The sequence below is a fragment of the Corvus cornix genome, chromosome 2, assembly GCF_000738735.6.
Source record: "Corvus cornix cornix isolate S_Up_H32 chromosome 2, ASM73873v5, whole genome shotgun sequence".
In the NCBI taxonomy this organism is placed as follows: Eukaryota; Metazoa; Chordata; class Aves; order Passeriformes; family Corvidae; genus Corvus; species Corvus cornix.
In genome coordinates this window covers 32,054,662-32,074,918 of record NC_046333.1, presented here as the reverse complement: position 1 = coordinate 32,074,918, position 20,257 = coordinate 32,054,662, and the positions used below count along the sequence as shown (strand labels likewise).

The following is a 20,257-nucleotide window of genomic DNA, read 5'->3' as shown; positions in this document are numbered from 1 at the left end:
ACACATAATGGTTTCCAAGTGCTGTGGCTGTTCAGCAGTGACCAGGAAGAAGAGCACCTCTGGGAAGCATGAGAAGGACGTGCTAGAACTGCGTGCAAGTGTGCAGCTGCTTCCTTCATGCACGGAGGAAATCAAGTATGTGTCCCTGGCATAAAGTCAGAGGAGACTTAACCCCTAAACTCCAGCTATTGGGCTTGGCCTACACCCTTCCTCTCATGTCGTGCCAGTGGCTGTGTCATTGGAGTGGGACCAGCCACACTACTGGGGCCTCCTGCCCGCAGGAGAATTCAGCAGCTGTTTGTGAAGCCCCCGGCAGGGGTGGGATATGGTGCAGTCAGCATCTTTGGAGGCTGCACAGAGAAAACCCCTTTCCAATCAAACAAGTAGGTCTGGAGGAAAAGAACAGGGTCTGAGGGAGAAATGTTCTACTTGCAGCATTTGCACTGAGTTATTTTAGTTTTTATTTATCTTCAAGTCAGGGGTGAGTCAGTCTGGGATGTGGCTCAGGCCACCTCATTTGTGAACCTTCAGGGAAGGCAGAGAGCACAGGCTGTGCTCCACTGTGCCTCTTACCAGTGCTTTACTACACACTTTATTTTGCAATTTTTTTAAATCCCTACAAGCTGATGTTATTTTTTTCCCCTTTCCTCTCTCTCTAGTTTTGTATGGAGCTGAACCAGCCGACGCTGCCAAACATCCGCAAGTGGAAGGGCCCTAGAGGATGTTGGAAGGGTGTTGTTTCCGAAAAACCCTCAGGCCAGCTACACAAGGTACATTAATCCCCAAGTCTGAACTTTGGCTTTGCTTTTTTTTACCCCTTCTAACCAATGACATATTTTGAATGTTTAAGGCAACACTTTTTGCAAATCCTTTTTGGCAAGGTTTGCATTTCTTGTTTTTTAAGCTAACTGTTCCTATAGCTTTTAATATGACTTATGTTTTGGAAGAATTGTGGCACACTTGCAAGGAGGAAGATGTGTGTGCGTATTTGGTATGTGTGTATTTGGGGGAAGTGGATAAAAGCAGTACAGGTATATAGATGAAAAGCCACAGATTTTGACAAGGAAAGAGTCCTCAGTTTTTCCCCTCTCAGGCTGCAGTACTTTTGACATTTTTTGTGCTAGTCACCTGAGCTTGCTCCCTGGTGCTGCACTGGCTGGCATTTGGGAGGACTCCCCATTTTGCTCATTTGCAAGTGAAGAGCCTGCAGAGGAGCTGTGCAGCTTGCCATCCTCACCTGGAAGAGTTTACCTTGTGTGTTCCCCAGAGTCCCCGGCACAGGTGTTTAAAATGCTGTGGACTCCATCTGAAATCTGCACCGTGCTGCAGTGTGCTTTTCCCTGCAGCATCTTCTGCTCTGGAAATATATATAAATATATATATGTACTGCAGGGAGGTACTGATTTATTACGGTGGTGACAGCTGCACCTGCTACCCTTGACAATATTCAAGGTAGGGCTGCACGGGGCTGGACATCACTAACAGTGCCCAAAAGCAGTTTCTCCCAAGGGAAATCTCTCTCTTTCACCCTTAAGTGTGCTAATGAGTTTTCAGAACAGTGTCCTCGTCTAGCTCAAGCCTGTTGTTGCTGAACAGGGTCATTCTTGTGGTGCAGTTATTGCAGTGTGGACGTTGTTGTGGGTAGAAGCAGGATCTGAGACCTGTCATGTACCAAGTGGTGCCTGTCAGTACTGGGGCAGTCTTTAACAATTTATTGATCCAGAATGATCTATTCTGAGCACTGTTGTAACTAAATATGTGGCTGCAGTTGTGTCCTGCTGCTTAGAATCCACATTTCTTTATTTTGACTTTTCCAAATCATGTTGCATGACTGTTAACTGGTTTTGGACTGATGTTTTGGGAGGTGCACCTCCTTTTATTGCCCTTCTGAGAAAAACCCAAGAATGAGGGAAAAATAAACCCAAACAAACCAAAACCCACCACCTGAGCAGCACAAGGATTGTACTCTAGCTAGACAGACACCAAAGGTCAAGAAGGGTCTGGAAAGATACAGAGTGTCTGAATGTGTCTAAAGTTTAATACAATTCACACTTAATTGCAGTGCAGAGTGCAAATGCCCTTCAGGTCATTTTTATTCCTGGCTGGAGTTTTCCTTTGGGATCTCTTGTTAGGCCAGATCATTAAAACACTGAATATAAATAGTTGTGCAAAGTTGTCAAAGTTGTTCTCGCCTTTTTTTTTTTTTTTTACCAAGAATTATTAATAAATGTCTCAGAGTTCCTATGTTAAATTCAGAGTCTTTAGTCAGTTCTTTCTTGAGCTATACTTCCAGAGATAACAATGGCAGCTTTGAATACAGGCTGAGTAAATAAAAATGATCTTCCACCTCGTTTTACAGATAGGGATGTAAGGACAAATGGTTCCCAAAATTATGGGAGAAATGTGCAGCCAAACTAAGAATAGAAATTTTATCTACTTGACTCTTCCTTCTAGCTGCTTTAACAGGAATCTGGCTGTGCTGGAGAACCCTCCACTAAGCCAAAAAGTCTCTTCTATTCCTGGGGGTAGGTAGTGAGTCCGTCAGGTTTGGGCACCATGTACACAAATGCATGAGGTTAACACAGTGTAACCCCAAGAATACAGCATCTTTGGCACAAGCTGATTTCGGGATGCTCTGTAGGGCTAAATAACACAAAATGGTGGATGGTGCTTCCAGCTTGTGCTTCCATGCATTCTGAGCATTCCAACCAGGCAATGACTTTTGACCACCATGTTGATATGAAGTCTGGAGCCTGGAAATAGCCAACAGCTGTTGACAGCAGTTTTATTCTTCCAAATCTTTTCCTGTAGGAGTTTTCAGACCTTAGGCTCCTTACTGGTGGAATAATTTTGTCAGTATTTTAAAGGTGAGTTATCAAAGGAGCTACCAAAGAATTTTAACCAACCTTAATCCTTTCAAGGCTCTTGGGAAGTCAGCGGAGCAGTTAACACTTTTTTATTGCAGCTGAAATGGAGAAAACTATTCCTTGCAATGGATTTAAGTATGATTTGCTATGGGAAGTGGGTTTGAATGATGCCAAAGAAAATGGTATCTGGGTGATGGGAGAAGAGGCTGACAGGCTTTGAATTAGATACTGCTGCTGGTGCGACCAGCGTAGACAGCTTTCTGAAAATGCCAATTCCACATCATGAAGTAATCAAAAAAAAGCCCATTCAGGATCACAGAAGCAGAGCTGAAAGGAGCAGAGAGCTGAGCATGAAACATTCCAGCTGGAAAAGAAACAGAGAAATTGACAGGGCTGAGAGGTCTAGACCAGATTTCACACCAAGAGACTGAAGGGGCCTGGATATTTTTAGGTTGTGGGTGAAAAAAGTCTGTGAGATGGTGTCAAGCCTGGGGAGAACGAACAACTGTGCACAGCATCATCCACTGCAAGCCCTAGCAGTCACCCAGTGAGACCTCAAGGCACCAAGCTCATGGTTAGACAATTAATTGTGGGGGTAAAGAACTACCTCATTACTGACCATGCTCAGAGCTATCCAATGCTGTGCCTGGAGCAGGAGGAAAGGAGGACCATGTCACCCAAACACGCACACGAGAGGCAGCATCCTTCACCCTGCAGTGGTCTTGTACATGTTCTGCCTGTAGGAGATGAAACAGATTATTAAATCCTTGGCTTGACTGGAGCAGTGCTGGATTTAACTGGGTGTCGAATAGCCAGTGTGCAGGTGTGAGGGGCTGGGAGTAGCAGAGTGATGTGTGTTTCAGCTTGGCACACTCACTCTTCAGTGAAGTCAGTGGAGCTTCCCAGGAAGCATTACTCCCACATCTGATGGGAGTTTTGGCAGGGGTGAGATGAAGAAGTCTTTCCACTTGTCCTCTGTATCTTCCACTGATAGCCCAGGAAGCTGTTTCTCCTTTATGCTTGGGCACAGCCAATTGGGCTTCCTGCCCTCAGCAGGCACCATGCCTAGATATAGATATAGGTATAGATATAGGTATAGATATGGGGCTACATTTGGGCAGAACGTTTTGTTTTTACGATCTTATGACTGGCATTTCTTTTTTTCTTTTTTAATTCCAGGGAGTTGAATATTCTGGTTTCCTCTGGGATACAACAGCTGGCATTGAGCTGAAAGATGCCTCATCACAGGAGACTGCACAGACTAATGGCAACGGGAGGCACTCCTATCCTCATCCGTATCTTGCACATTTCAAGGTAACTGCCACTGTGCCAGTCCAGCCTTGCAGAACTTTTACTAAAAAGAATTTGGCTAAGATGAAAAGAGATACCGCCTTCTAGGAGATAAAAAGTTCCATGAGCCTCTGACCCACCTCATCACTGTCCCATGGCTTGGTTATGGATAGGTGCTTAATGCACCTTAATACATGCGGTAGTTCATCACAGTCAGTCCTTTCCCTTGCTCCCGTGGGAGCAAACCCTGGTGCAAGGGAATATTTGAGAACCTGAGTGTCAGTGGATTCTCCATAGCATCCACAGCCATTGAGAGTGTGACAGAAGTCACCAGTCACCTTGTTTGGCTTTTGCCAAATTAACACAGCAAGGGTGAGGTGTGTACCCAGCAGCCTCCAGGCCATAGGGCTGGGATTCTTGTCAGTGCCACAAAGAGGGATAAGTGCAGGGAGAATGGAGATGGATTTTACAGATATACATATATATCTATGAGTATATGAGTGTGTGTATGAGGCACACTGCTCCAGTGAGACTTGGGCTGGCCTATCTTATGTTGCTGTCACACTTCAGAGTTTCCATTTTAAAGCTTTTTCACTGGGGCCAAACCTATTTAAAAGAACATCATCACTTTTGGAACCAGTTCTTGGGCATATGCTGGAGCAAACATATGAGCAGAGAGAGCCCATCTCCACACAGGCTGTGATGAAGGGGTCCAGTTTGGGGAACTTGACATCTCTGGTAATGCTTTGAGAGAAGCATTAATCAAATAATTATTAATGAATAAAGTATTAGTAATTAATTGATTATACAATTAGGTCCAAGTGATTCCCAGAAGGTAAACAGGAGATTGCAGGGAGCCAACAGCTCCTTTCAAGGTACATTAAGTTTCTTGGTTAGTCTCTGTAACGAGCTGGGGCTAATCACAAGGCAGTAGTAATTAGCCCCTGTAATGACCATGACATTATTTGTAGCTTATTAACAACTGGTTTTGCATAAACTAATTTTCATAAGCAGCTGACTTCTTTCTGCAGCTGTGGTGAAAGGAAGCTGTTTGCTAATGCAAACCAGTTTCCCCAGAACTGAGAGGTTATCAGGTTATTGCAAACAAAGCTGCAAAATGCCTTCCTCCTCTTCCTCCCCACATGGAGACATACCAAGACACACCACATACACAGCAGTGTGAGTCCTACTGCCCCAGATGTACTGCTGAAAGTACTGGGAACTGGCACGTGGTTTTGCATTGTGACCTTCCATTCCCTGCATGCATGGCATTGATTTCTCCTCCTTGCTCCCCCAGGTTGGAATGAATGATCTAACTGTGGTTAACCTTCACCTGGCCTTGCCCCCCTCGGCAGGAGACAATACTGGGAAGAACCACGACAGCCACAAACTGGCAGCCTGTGCACAGACTTTGCAGGAGACTCTGAAAGGTAGGGCAGGGGTGTTCCTGCCAGCTATCACATGCACACAATCTAATCCAAAGGAATTTTTAAAAGAATAAAATTAGTCTCAGTGAGCATTTCAGAAATATCCCCTCACAATTGTCTTTACTCATATTTGTGCGATGCATAGCGTGACAAATGTGCTTTTCCCTCGCTCATTGTTTTACAGTCTTTCCTAATTAACACAAACAGCACAGGAGATCCTACTGGCTTTGACACCATTTTTTCAAATTAAGTTCCTTCTGATTTTATGCTACTCTAACAGCAAGTTCTGCCAAAGGAAAGAAAAGTCACCAGAGCTGAGAACCTATTTTAAGTGTTTTTTGGAACTAACACCTACCTGGTATCAGAGCAAAGCTTAATTATTTTTTTTCTTCCAAGAGAAACAGGTTCTATATATTTAATTTTTTGATAATTGGAAGCTCTTTGGAAAACCCAATGCAAATCTGCAGATGATTGCTAATGAGAAAAGAGACCAAATCCTGCCTTAGTACGTGGATGTAATATGCAGAATAGTTTTGTTGATTTCAAATAAGTTGCTCTGGCTTTACACTGGGATGAAATGACACCAGAATTTAGACCTGAGCCTGAGCAATGTAATAGGCAGCTGGATTTCTTTACTTCATTCCTATGAATTTGCTTCTTACTTTGAAGCCTGCAAATTACGGTCAATTTCCTGTGAAGCAGAACAAAGCATTTTAGATTCTAAATGTTGCTGCTCTTGTTATAGCAACAGAAAAATCTAGCCCTTCATTTACCACTTAAGAAAGATGTGAAAGGGTTGCAAGGTTTTACATGTGATGGTTTTCAACTTGGCCCAGTTCAGCAAGGTTGGTCACTTGGAAGCATTAATATCCCTCTTGTATAACTCAAGAGGTATTTGCAGTTTTTCTGCATGTTCTGTTGTTGTTCCTTTTGAGTTGCAGAAGCCAGTCAGAGCTATTTTAAGAGCTACTGATTTAAGTATTTGTCCATGTACTTTAAAATTGGAAAGGATGAAGATAAACAAAAGGATCATTTGTTTAATCCCCAAAGGCTGAACTGAAACATGGGATAAATGTGTAGCTCTTCTGAAGTCAACTGAGTTGCACTTCCACTGCATCTAAATTTAGACTGTTGGTGTTCTCTTTATTTCATGTTTTAATTTTCATATGGCAGGCACGTTACTGGAGCATGCTTGTTCTTGGCTTAGTCTTTCACAAAAGAAGAAATTCAGATTCCTCCAAACTTGTGGTATGCAGGTGTGGTCTCCTAAGCAAATGGTAGTGCACACATGTGACTTTGAAGTACTGAATTACCTGAAAAGGAGTTTCATGCTTAAAATTACCAGCATCCTTCAATTTCTTCCAAATCAGTCCACAAAATATGGGCAGTAAGGACTGATTTGTCTGTGGGTACTGCAGTAAATTTGAGTTTCTCTTCTTATTTTGCTAACAGATGCCTGTTCTATTACCTTTTATTCTTACCAAGAGGCATGTGAGCATCTGAGGAATATTGTTTACCACCCACAGCCTCCTGTAACACACGGCATAGTACCCCACATTTCTCCCATTAGATTGGTGGTCCTGGTTCCTTTTTCCCTCTCTTTTTTTCTTTCATTAGTACTGGAGAGACACAGTTGCTGTTGGCTGCTCATAGTCAACTCTTTGCAGCAGCCCTTCTGTCTTCTCTCAAGAACTCCACCAGTTTGTCTGCAGTGTGGTGTCCATGGGCAACACACAGATGTTATTCTGGATGCCCTGCTGGTGGATGGATCCAGGGACCAGAGTGCTGGATGGATTGAGAGAGTCCTGAGGAAAAGAATTTGCAAGTGCTGGTGGATGAAAAGCTGCACATGACCCAGCCATGTGCACTTGCAGCCCAGAAAGTCAGCCTCATCCTGGGCTGCATCAAAAGCAGGGTGGCCAGCAGGGCGAGGGCGGGGGATTCTATCTCTCTAATCTGCTCCCAAGTGACCCCACCTGGAGAACTGCATCCAGCTCTGGGATCCCCAACATAGGAAGGACATGGACCTGTTGGATCAAGTCCACAGATGGTCTGTGAAGATGATCAGAGGGCTAGAGCACCTCTCCTGTGAAGAAAGGCTAAGGTAGCTGGGGTTGTTCAGTCTGAAGAAGAGAAGACTTAGGGAATATCTTACAGCAGTCTTCTAGCACCTGAAGGGGGCCTACAAGAAAGCTGAAGAGGGACTTTTTACAAGGACATGTAGTGATGGAACAAGGGGGAATGGCCTTAAACTGAAAGAGGGTAGGTTTAGATTAGGTATTAGGAAGATATTTTTTATTGTGAGGGTAGTGAAGCACTGGTACAGGTTTCCCAGAGGAGCTGTGGATGCTCCTCCCTTGCAGTATTCAATGCCGAGTTGGATGGGGCTTCAAGTGACCTGGTTTAATGTAAGATGTCCCTGGCCACGGCAGGGGGGTTCGAACTAGATGATCTTTAAAGGTCCCTTCCAACCCAAACCATTCTGTGATTCTGTGATACCTTGTCCCATGTGGCTTGGCCATATTCCATGGGTTATCCATGCATCAGGCACTGGGCTTACAAGACTTCTGAGAAATGGTAAGGAATCCTCTTAGCAGCCAATGTAACATCACATCCTTCTCATCATATGTGTGTCACTCTGTCCAGGAAGGATTTGGGTGTTTAAGAGTCTGTTTAATTCATGAGGTAAATTGTCCAGGGCATGGGAAAATCAGAGTGTGTCCTACAGATGTCCCCTTGGCCTGCCATGAAGCAAAGGAGGGTTTCCTGGTTCCTGCAGAGAGGCAGACTTCAACACTGCAGACTTTCTGCAGGCACTATCAGTCCCTCAGCTGATTGCCTTGGCACACCAGAGCTCAGCCACTGCGGCACAGGGCTGAGTTGCGGCTCTGCTTTGCTTTGCTGGCCAAGAGCCACCCACAGGCACTGCTAAAATTCACTGGTGCTTCAGTGAATTTGAAGATGCATTTGCAAACAGACCAGACTTTTTTTTCACCTGAGGAGTTTTCCATTGACAAGGACACGGTTGCTTTGGGCCCAGAGGGTGTGAATGTGTGTAGGAGCACTGCTGAGAGGTCATGAACGGGACACATGCCTGGCTGCTGTGGGCTTTGCCACCATGTCCGAACAGATGGAGGCTCTGGGTCCTTGTGGACAGTACAGCCTGTGTCAGGGACCTTTGCAGCCGAAGATTGGTTGGTAAGAGAGCTCCTGCCGCTCTGTCTGTTGAGGAGGAGGAGGACCAGATTGCATCAGCTGAGGAGCCTCTGGCTCCTAGGGAAAAGGAGAATCAAGCCCCGCCAGTCTTAAATTCATTTTCTCCAAAAGAGGAAAATCACAGCACAGCACCAGTAGCATTGTCTTCATTTACTGTTTTTCCCTCCATCTGATTGTGACTATGGGAATCATGACTGCAGTTTTTGATCAGTTATCATTCCTTATTATGAGTAAGGGCATTTCTTCCAGAACTTTTGCTAAGTTTGGCTGAGAGCCATTGGGGCTCATCCATGAGACCCCTGAGAGCTGCAGCTGCTGTGGACAGCTCTGCTCCCTGCCTCTGCTGGGAGGCCCAGGGGTGTCCAGTTAGACAGGCAGGATCCAGGCGGGTTCGCTTCCTGCCCTTGCACGGCTGGATGTCTGTCAGGGTCTTGGGAGGCAGACAAAACACGAAACTGCAGTGCTGACGTGCATGATGTTGTTGTTGCAGGAGCTGGCAGAGGTGGGAGCAGGGCTGAGAGTGAGCCAGGACAAGGGGAAATAAAGTTGGTGGTTGTCTAGAGAACTGTTTGCTTGCTCTTCCTTGCTTAGCACAGGGCTGCCTGGTGTATTCCCACTCTTTTGCAGTCGGAGGAACCCTAGAAGCTCCTGTCAGAGGGGAACTAAAAACACTCCTTTCTCTCCCCAATGGCAAATTGGGTTTCAGCTTCTTTAACATGCTCCAGCCTATTCTGGCTATCAACTTTACACTTTGATTTTATGCTTTGTTATTCTGCATGCAAAAGTTCAAATGAGTGAAGAATATAGTGATTCCCTCCCTGGGCAGGGACTCATCTTACCTCCTTCCAGGCACACATCCAAGTGCTGGGTCTTTTATCCTCTGCTATTTCTAATCTGTCCAGAATGGAAAGGTTAAAATTTTCAGTCAGTTAAAATTTTCATTTGTAAGTATGGTGAGCTTTTTTCATAGACTTTTCATGTACAGGAGATAGGCTTGAGGATTTGCTAAGGAAGCATGAGTAGTTCAGGATAAAATTGAATAGATTTTGTGCATAATCAAGACGCTGCTGTTGAGATCCTGGCCTCTCTGTCATTTTTAAACACCAAGGATGTGCTCCAGAGGTTTCTGTAATGGCCTTTTCCCATATAGGGTGGAGATGAACGCATGGAAGGAGCCAGGTGGTGCCTGGGCCATTTAGCAAGTGTTAGCACTGAAGGACCAAAGTTAAATTTCAGGCTTCCTGGTCTTGCCAAGCAAGAGATCTTGCAAGAGATCTTTGTCATGAGATGCATACAAAACCACCAGCTCACAGCAGGCAGGGTCATCCCATTAGGCAAGAACTGATTTTTCTTTTTGGGTTCTGATGGAGCTTAAAATAACTCAGGTTCAGATTCAGGTGGTTTTTTCCTTCAAAGGTGGGAAGACTGCTATCATGAATGCTTTATGGAAGAATATTTAAACTTCACACTATTTACAATATGATTTGTGTCCTACAAAGGGTAGAGAAACCACAAATAAACGAATTCATTGCCCCTCTGCGTCTTAGCAAGCACCATGTTTTGAAGTAAGTCATATGCCCTCAGTCTCACTTGCTCTCTTGCCCCTTCCCAATTCATCTTTCTTGCACTGCAAGACAGGAGTAGATTTTGTTGAGCTTGTGCTCCCTCTCCTGGATAGCGACTTCTACAGCAACAGCAAGAAATGAGGAGGTTTACCCAGAGCACCAAGTATGGCAGAGGATGCCATCTGTCCACCTCATCCCCTCTCACACTTCAATCCCAGGAAAGAAAAAGCTTATAGGCTCTTCATAGTTCACTTTTCTGAAGGCAGCTTTGGGATAATTTTTTTTGTGCATTTGTGCCTCCTTTCACCATCCTTCTCCTTCTCCAGTGCCAAGTAGTGACGTGGCAGCATCTCTGGATTAGCTGTCAGCATTCTTCAGCTGTCTTCTCAGGTATTTCTGGCAGTGGTTTGAGATGGGCACTGAGGCATGTGCTTTGTCCTCTTATCCCAGGGCACAGCTGGGATGTCTGCATCCACATCTGTGGGGCTAGGAGAGCACATGTTGGGGATATGAAATTAGGGTCCAGAGTCTCTATCCTCATTCATTAGGGTTGGAAACAAATTGTAACTGAAGTAATTTTCTGATCCAAGTTGAGCAGTATCCCTTCAGACAGCCAGGCAAAACAAAGTTGCTGTAGTCAGGGAGTATCTGCGTGGTTTCTCAACTCATATTCTGCCATCAGGCTTGCAGTCTGCGCCTTGGTCCTGTTCCTTGGGATTTCTTAAATACAGATGTTAGAATGAGCACTGCACTTTTGGGACTGTGGTATATACCAGCATAAGGCTGCGTCTTCCTGGGTTCCTCACAAAAGTGTCCTTGACTCTTACAGAAAATCTATTTTAAAAAATGTCAGCATAGGTGAAAGCCAATAGGTGCTTCTTGTAGAAAAAAAAAGAAAAAAAATCTTAAAAAGGCACAGATTTCTAAAAACCTCTGAGACTACAAATGCTTGTCTTTAAGTTTGTCGCTATTAGGGAATAGCAGGGAAAAGACACCAATATTTGGACTTTCGTAAAGCTTTTGATATTGTCTCTGACTCATCCTTCTGGACAAAATGCCCAGCACACAGCTGGACAACCACATTATGTGATGGGTGAGCGACCAGTTCACAGATCAGGCACAAAAATCACAGTGAATGGGGTGACATCAGGCTGGCATCTGGTCACTAGTGGGGTTCTGCAGGGCTCCATCTTTGGCCCAGTTCTCTTCAACATCTTCAGTAATGTCTTGGATGTGGGACTTGAAGGAATACTAAGTAAGTTTGAAGACAACACTAAATCATGGGGAGCTGTCAACTCCCTAGAGGGCAGACAGGTCCTGCAGACACCTCGACATATTAGAGATGTGGGAAATTACCAATCATATAAAGTTTTAATAAGGGCAAGCGCCAAATCCTGCACCTGGGATAGGTCAGTCTTGATTGTGTGCACAGACTGGGGAATGAGGGGCCGGAGAGCAGCATTGTGGAAAGAGACCTGGGGCTCCTGGTTGATGGCAAGCTGAATGTGAGTCAGCAGTGCCCTGGCAGCCAGGAGGGCCAAGCGTGTCCTGCGGGGCCTCGGGCACAGCATCGCCAGCCAGGGAAGGGAGGGGATTGTCCCGCTCTGCTCTGCACTGGGGCAGCCTCACCTTGAGTATTGTCTGCAGTTTTGGGTGCCACAATACAAAAAGTACATTAAGCTGTTAGAGAGTGTCCAAAGGAGGGCCATGAGGATGGTGAAGGATCTGGAGGAGAAGCCATATGAGGAAGCAGATGAGGTCACTTGATCTGTTCAGCCTGGAGGAGACTGAGGGAAACCTCATTGTGGTCTTCAACACCCTCAAGAGGGGAAGAGAACGGGCAGGTACTGATCTCTTCATTTTTTCGTGACCAGTGACGGGACCTGAGGGGAATGGCACGAAGCTGAGTTCAGAGGAGGTTTAGGTTGGGTATTAGGAAGAGGTTCCTCACCCAGAGGGTGGTTGGGCACTGGAACAGGCTCCCCAGGGAAGTGGTCACAGCACTGAGCCTGACAGGTTTCAAGAAGTGTGTGGACAACACTCTCAGGCACATGGTGTGACTCTTGGGGTGTCCTGTGCAGGACCAGGAGTTGGACTGATGATCCTTATGGGTCCCTTCCAACTCAACATTTTCTATGATTCTATGACTCTATGATAAATAATATTAAAAAACAAGCGTCAGATGTGTACTGGCTGGTTTTATTGTCATGAGGAGAATGGCCATGAGTAAATAAATACTCAGTGAAAAAGGCTTTGAATAGCATTTCTTTCAGGAGTTCAGAGTACCATCACTTATGTTATTCAGTATTTGTATTTTTCCTCTTTCCATTTATCCTCTTGTACTTCAGTGATGGATGTCCATTCTTCCCATTCTTTTCTATTTTTCTGTTTTCTAGGAGAAAAAGATGTAATAATCCTTGGAGATTTTAACCAGGCCCCAGACAGCAGCGACCATGACATCCTGAGGAAGGAGAAGTTCCACCACCTGGTCCCTTCCAGCACCTTCACCAACATCAGCACAAAGAACCCACAAGGGTCCAAGTCACTGGATAACATCTGGATCAGCCGGAGCTTGAAAAAGGTCTTCACAGGTAGGGTTGCTTGAGCGAGGCTGTGTAACCTGTAGTTGGGTTGGCGTCGTGTGTCCAGTTTGGGCAGTATCACTCAACCTTTTTCCCTGTGATTCTCTTTGATGCAGGCCACTGGGCTGTCGTGCGAGAAGGGCTTACAAACCCATGGATCCCCGATAACTGGTCCTGGGGTGGGGTGGCTTCAGAGCACTGCCCCGTGCTTGCTGAATTTTACCTGGAAAAGGACTGGAACAGGAAGGAGGTGACGCGGAATGGGAACGGGGTGACGGTTGAACGCAACGACTCCCACACTAAGCACGAACGATGACGTGAATTTGAGGGTGCCTCTTCTGCCACCCAAGGCTCTGGTCGCTCACGACTCCACGGCAGAGCAGGACTGCCTTCCCCTCTCCCTCCTTCCTGCTCTCTTCCCTGCACCTAGAAAGCATCAGCATATGATTTTGGTGGTCCTGGCTTTGTGCCCCTCCTGGACAGTTCTGGATGGAGTCTCATGGCAGCAGAACAATCTGCAACTTTTTCCAGGGACACAGTGGACATTTCCACAGCTGGAGATTTGGATGAGAATTGTACAGAAAATAAAGTGTACTTTTAATACTGTACAGGGTTGTTGCTAAAATGCAGCTGAGCAGGGTTTTGCTGTGAGGGGGAGGTGATGGTTATTTTCCTTTGCCTCTTTGTGAATTGAGGTAATAAGAGAGGCCCCAAAAAGAGGGACAAGGTGGACATTCTTGGCAAATTGCAAATGCTATTCAACACTTGCAAAAACTGCTGGAGCTGGTCCCTATGTGAGCTGCAGTGAGACCTGAGTGGTCCCTCTGCCCCAGCCTGGAGAGACATCATTCCTCCATAGCCCCTTATAGGCACCCCTCATCCTTTCCTTCCTCCTTCCTTATGCTCCTGACAGGGTCATTGTGCCCCAGAAGAGCTTCCTGGAGCTTGGCTTTGTCTTTTTGTTAGGTGCAACGTTCAGTGTTGGGTTTTCTTCCCACACAATAGTTTTCAGGAGCTGGGAAACCACCAACTTGTCCCTCTGCATAGCCTGGTCCATTTCTCCAGTACCCTTTGCCTTGCTCCCTTTTGGGGATTTCCCAGGAACAGCCCTTGTCCTCTGGCCCTGCAGCTGGCATCAGTGAGATGTAGCCACGGGTCTTTGTCTGGGAGCCGGTGTTCTGCGCAGGGCTCTGCATCGGGGAGAAATGGGCTGTGCATCAGTGGGAGGTCTATAGATGAGCCCATTTTCATGTGATCACTGCAGGGGCTGGCCCACATGATGAACCAACCTCTGCCCATTGACTTTTTTAGGGGCTGTCAGTTTTCCCCTCTGGCAGACCAGGCATCCTTTTCCTGAGCCTCACTGCTGCATAAGCCTGATTCTCTCACCACAACAGGGGTTTAAGTACAGCGTGTGGTCACCATGCATATGGCAGGGATGGGGGCTGCTGCCAAGGGGGTTTGGGTTCTGTGCGTGTCCTGGGTGGGAGCAATTCAGCCAGCACCCTACCACGGCAGCACTGGGAATGGAGCATTGAAATTGCCACCTACATGAGTTTTTTCATGCAGAAATTAATAACCAGTGACCTAGAAGGGAAACATATCAGGACTTCAGCATCTGCAAAAGAAACAGCTCGAGTGTGAAAGGTGCTGAGCTGCCCACTCACCCAGCACCTGCTGCTCCAGGCTGCAGATGACCACACATTCTGCTGCTGAGTGGAAAGGAAAATTTTGTGGCATGGCTCACTACTCTTGACAGCAATGCCACACCAAAGGAGATGTTGTAACTGAGGGTTTTAGAGTAAAACAGTATCATATTCTTGCAGTATTTTTATTATTTTAACTTTCTCAGATATCACCTCATTTCTAACGACTCAAAAATAACTAATTTTTCAACAACTAAATAAATTCCCATGCAAACACACACAGTTGAACAGCTTTTCTGTCAGTATGCAAAACTAAACCCAGAAAAAGCTGGCATAGCCTGGAGTGACTCTCAGACTCAGGGAGACTTCATGGATGTTTCAAGAGGTTAAGTGAATAACTAAGAACTCAGAGCATCAGATCAAAAATGTATCTCTAGTTGCTCAACATTCCCTGTTGAAAATGGGAGGTGCAGGTATTTATCTCTGATCATTAAAGAAACTAGCAGAAGATCTTGGCTCCAGCTTTCATTCTGGATCCTTGCTGCAGCTTTGTCCTTTTCAAACAGGCACAATTTTGGTGCCCTCTTTTAATTTGACCAGCACCAGATTCCCCAAGAAACTCTCACTGGATAACTGCAAAATCTAGGCGAAGATGCAGTAGAATTGCCTTAGTCAAATGAATATTACATGAGGTGAGGGGCAGTAAAATTCCCAAGAGCACACTCACTCTCTTGTACCAGCTAGTGTTTCTCTGCTACAAATATGTTTGGAGGCTGTAATTATTTTATAGCTCTAGAAGTAAAACTTGGAAAGGCCAGATTGCATTTATTCTGCTGTGGATGTAAGTGCAGAGGCACCAAAGCCTCGAGAAGCACCAGCAGCCCCCTGTGCAGGTGATAGTGCTCACAGCTGCAGCAGGGGCCCTTGCTTTGGCTGATGAGTTGTGTGTTAACAGGGGCTGCTGGTGTGGGAAATGAGTTGAGCCTCCTTCATAGCCCATGTGGGAGCTGTAGGGAAAGTTAATGAGGCTAGTCTGTAGCTCAGAGGTTCCTCAGCCCAGTGGAGAGCTCTGGAACGGTGATTACTTGGTGGATAAAAAGATGCCTTGGGATAAGATGTGAGGAAGATAGAGGAATTGGATGCCTATAGGTGGAATTCTGCCTCGCACAGAGCATCTGTATGAGGTATGTGCCTGGTTACTTCATGTTGGCAATCAGCAGTGCCTCACTGTGGTCTCACTGGTTTTAAAAAGCTTGCTTTGTTTGCTGTTTGTGGCATCCTTGTAGGAGGATGAGATGGTTGTGAGTCTGATGGATTTTGGAGTTCCCAAGAACATCTGTCATGTTATGGTTGTTCAAAAGCTGAAGTGGTGGCTGTGCTCCTGCTGCCCCTGAGGGAGTAAACCTGAACAGCAATTTTATTTCAAGATGCTCCTAGTGGAAGCTCTGCTGGCCCAGCTTGCTGGAACTTTAATGCCCAGGCAGTGCCAAGGAAGGCAGCAACTGAGGGGGTACAGAAGCAGTGAGCCTTTCTTACAGAAGGCTGGGTACACCTTACACATCTTGGGGTCCCTTCAGGAGCCCAAATTTTGTGAGGCAGGGTCCTGCTTCATTCACCAATGGCTACAGACTGATTTGGTCCAGGTTTAATTTTTTGTAAGGCCTGTGCAAAGTGAAGGTTGTTGGAGATTTTCCCTGCCCACTGCACATGGAGCCTTGGCCACTTCCTTACAACAAAGTGCTGCCTCTTGTCTCCTGCTGACACATGCCAGCCCCAGACCTCGCCTGACCAGGGACATGGTGACAGCTGATGCACAGCACGTGGTCCCTGCGGTGGCTGTGGTTGGTCAAACCTCACAGTGGTGGCTTCTGCAGGGAGCTCACTGGTCCTTCTGGCAGCAGGGGTGGCTCCTGGAAGGACATGTTTGAGTTTCTACCTTTTAGCATCTTCTGGGAAAAGCTTAAAGCAGCACCCAGTTCACCAAGGCTGAGGTGGCCATGTCTAGCGTTTAGCCTCTTGGCTCCTCACAATGAAAGCTTTTAAATTATTCTCAGCCAAATTATTCTCCTTTCCTATTTGCTCTGACCCATTTGCTTTATGGAAAAGCCTCTGCTTTGTCCTGTGGGCTTCTTAAAAGAACTTCCATGGCAAGTGACCATTTGGTCACTTGACTTTGCAGTGTTGTTGCACTGCAGTGTTGCAAGCCATCTAAGAAAATGGAGGTATGATATAGGAGAGTTTGGAGAGTTGCTAAAAACCTCTGAGGAGCAAACACAAGTAAATAACTGTCCTGGAGATGAACTTCCAAGAACCAGGTTGTGGCAGCAGTAGGTTGATAAACCCTGATGCAGCAGGCAGGGGTGGAGGCTTGACTGTACAAGCTAATCAGCCTTGGTTGTGGCACTTACGAGCCCTCGTGGGAGTCAGTGCTCAGCATTCTTAGAAAATGACAGAAAAGGGTCAGTCCAGGGGAGTTCAAGGTTTTCCTGGACCTCTAAGTGCTGCCTTCTGAGATCAAGTTGATTTTTGGTTCTTGAAAATGGTGTATTGAAGGAGCATGCTGGCCATGGGCAGGTGCCAGATGTGATGGGAAGCAGAGCTCCTGGGACAGCAGCTGCTGTTCCCTGGGAGCACAACAGGTCATAAATTTAAGCACTCAGAAATTGGGTGGAAATGTCCCATGTTTAGGTTCTGAGCTTTTCCTTAGCTGCAGGAAGCAAGGCAAAGGCATGCAGGCATCTCCTGGCCTCTGACTTTCACACTTTTGTACAGAGTTTCTAGATGGGAAAAACTTTATAGGAGGCTTATGTTCTTTGTTTTTCCTCAGCAAAATGCAAAATTCTCCCCCATGCGAGGAGTCATACTGACTGTGAATCAGGGCTCTTGTGGGAAACAGCCTGCAGCAGCTTTTTTCATCCCCAGAAGAGATGCAGCAGCGGGATCCTGTGAGTTGGCTGCTCTCAGGGTGACGGAGGGCCGTGCCAGCAGACTGCACAGCTCTCACTGTTGCCACTCAGCAGTTCTGGGTTGTATCCCACATGCCACAGAGCAGGACATGACCACAATCGCAGACAGAGCCCTTGTCTGCTTACCTTTTTTTTAGGTTTTTAAGCCTTAAGTAGCTTTTACCTCCATATCTGGAAGTAAAAAAGCTCCTTTGTAAAATCGAAGTAGCTAAAAGGATTTACTCTAAAGTACCTACAGGTTACATGTACACTTAGGAAATATGTTGCTGGATGACCCTTTGATGACCCATCCATCTGGCCATCTCATAACCCTGCATGATGTGATGTTCCCAGCCTGAGGGATGTCCAAATATCAGCTGTGTGAAAGGCCTCATTTAAAAAGAAAAAAAATGGAATGTGCACAGACGTGAACTGCAACATTGCTCAAACTTTGTGTGAAAACACAAGGGGTACTACCAGCACCAGGCTCTCAGAGCATTTTCCCACCAGTTTTTAGGGAGTGGCCTTCATGGAAGCTCTTCCTTCAGACCTCCTTACTCCCTTGTCACTCTGTAGGCAAGAGGGGCTGCCTTGCAGCTGGGTGCTCACTTTATCTCCACCATTCCTACTGCCTGAAGTTCTCAGCAGGCTCCCACGAAGGTCACTCACATACATGCCTAGCTGGGCACCTTGGTACTCTTCCACACCCTCCTTTGGAGAAACCTTAACCTGATTCCTTCAACTGGAGGACTATTGTTCCTTTTACTGACCAAGGGTGCTGAGAGCTGGAGGAGTGTGGGGTAGAGAGGCTGGGAAATGGGGAGGGATGGAGATGAGACAACGGATGCAGGAGTGAATCACTGCTGGAGGCTTCTCCACATGGTCCTGTGTGTCTGGTGACATATCTTGCCCATATCTGGAAAAGCTTCTTGGCTGAAAGCTGTAAAATAAGATCAAAAATACAGGGGACCTTAGCTTTAAAATACTGCCAGGAGGAGAGGAAGAAGAGGTTGACTTACAGATCACCTGCAGATTTTTTTGGTGGGTGGGAGTGAATTTACTTTCTAGGCTCAGAGACTCATGAGATAGTAGTGAATATATTCCTTAGATAAAAAGGGACGTGAAGGACTAGGATTTAAAAAAAGCCATCTGATGGATGAGTGCTAGAGACCAGGACAAAAGTCAAACAGGACAGAAATAAGCCAGTAACCTGGAGAAAACAGCCTGACAGTTCCCTTGCTCGGAATCTGCCACAGGATGGAAACTGGGCCCTAAACTATAAATGTGAGACCTTCCAAGTGCCATTTTCAGGGCACTGTTGGGACAAGACCTGAATGAGCCCAGCTTTGCTGTATTGGAGTTAGCTGTGCAGTGGAATCACACAGATCCAGCGGAGAAGGTCCCTGTGGGAGTTGTCCACCGCCCTCTGACCCTGTGGGATGGCAGGAGTACCGTGGCCTCATGCCAGCCCCTCCTGTGCCACCATCTGCATTTCTCTCGCCACTGATTTTTTAGGTATTTTTTTCAGGAATTTTTTCTTTTCAAAACCATGGCTATACCAGCCGACCCTGCTCATTCATGAGAGCCCTATCTGTGTGGTCTACCTCTGCTCTTTCCTTCTTCACGCTGTAGCCAGTGCAGTTCCAACTTCAGCCTCAGTTTCTTCACTATCTAAAGCTGAAATAATGCTGTACTTCACCCTGCATGTCCATAGACACCTCAGGAAAAGATGTTTAAAGTCTCCCAGAGACACTGTGTGATTGGGGAAGATACAAAATATTTCAGCAGCAGCATAAAAAATTAATTTAGACAACTTTTATGGGAAGGGTAAGGCTATGCCTTGAAGGTAATCCTGATGACATCTTCCTGTAATTGAATCAATGTAAAGGAATGGGTTTAAAATTCAATATCCAGATTTTCTGGATTTAATCTAAAATAGACTGTGAGAAGTCCATAATTGTTCAGCAAAGCCAAAATAGATTCTCCCTTCTGTATCTTAAAGACAGACAAACTCATTTTAAACAGCATACTGAAAAAAACCCTCTAATTTAATTTTTTGTTAATATATTATGAAAATTAAGACACTTTTAAATTACTATTACCTTAAAAAAAACCAACAAAATAAATAAAGGACAAAAAAACCCCAAACAAACCCAAAGAAAAGAATTGTTCCAGCTGTTTCCTTTTGCCTTTCTCTTGGCTTAGATAAGGTCTCACTCACCTTCCATTCTGACTCCTGGGTTGCCAGATTTCCATCCTGGTTTCCAGCATAAATGATTTCCATCTTTCCCTCCTTTCAGAGAACCTTGGTGCTTAAGTTGCTCCTGGAACTGCTGGCAGGGCATCCAGCTTCATAAGCCTGGCACTTTTTTGCAAGTGCTGCAAAAAAGCTTTCAGAGCTGCATTGGTCCTGCAGATCACCTGTGACAAATGTGAGATTTATTCAGTACTGAAATATACCTGCTCAGTGATGGGTGAGTGTTGTGTTTCACCCTGCTGATACTGTAGAAGGGGTATCTGGGATGCAAGGGAGAATGGTGGTAATCTGGGAGCCTATGAAGGGAACAGATTTCAGGCTGTGTTTTCCAAGCTTTGTAGGAAGGGAAGGGGAATATGGTGTGATAATACTTAGCAGTCTTGCAAGGCAAATCAGCAATTGACTTCCAAAATATTTCCATTAAAAAGAACCTACAACCCTTAAATGTTATCCTTACTTATG

General features: G+C 45.7%; 1 protein-coding gene across 1 annotated transcript in view; it reads left to right on the top strand.

The window, feature by feature from the left end:
- Positions 1-13,555, top strand: part of EEPD1 (endonuclease/exonuclease/phosphatase family domain containing 1) — a 62,950-nt gene extending 49,395 nt beyond the window's left edge. The window contains exons 3-7 of the mRNA XM_039548492.1: positions 660-770; positions 4,047-4,181; positions 5,455-5,587; positions 12,762-12,956; positions 13,064-13,555. Coding sequence (XP_039404426.1) covers positions 660-770; positions 4,047-4,181; positions 5,455-5,587; positions 12,762-12,956; positions 13,064-13,263 — 774 coding nt within the window. The 3' untranslated portion in view covers positions 13,264-13,555. The remainder of the gene's footprint in view (positions 1-659; positions 771-4,046; positions 4,182-5,454; positions 5,588-12,761; positions 12,957-13,063) is intronic.
- The last annotated feature ends 6,702 nt before the right edge of the window (positions 13,556-20,257 follow it).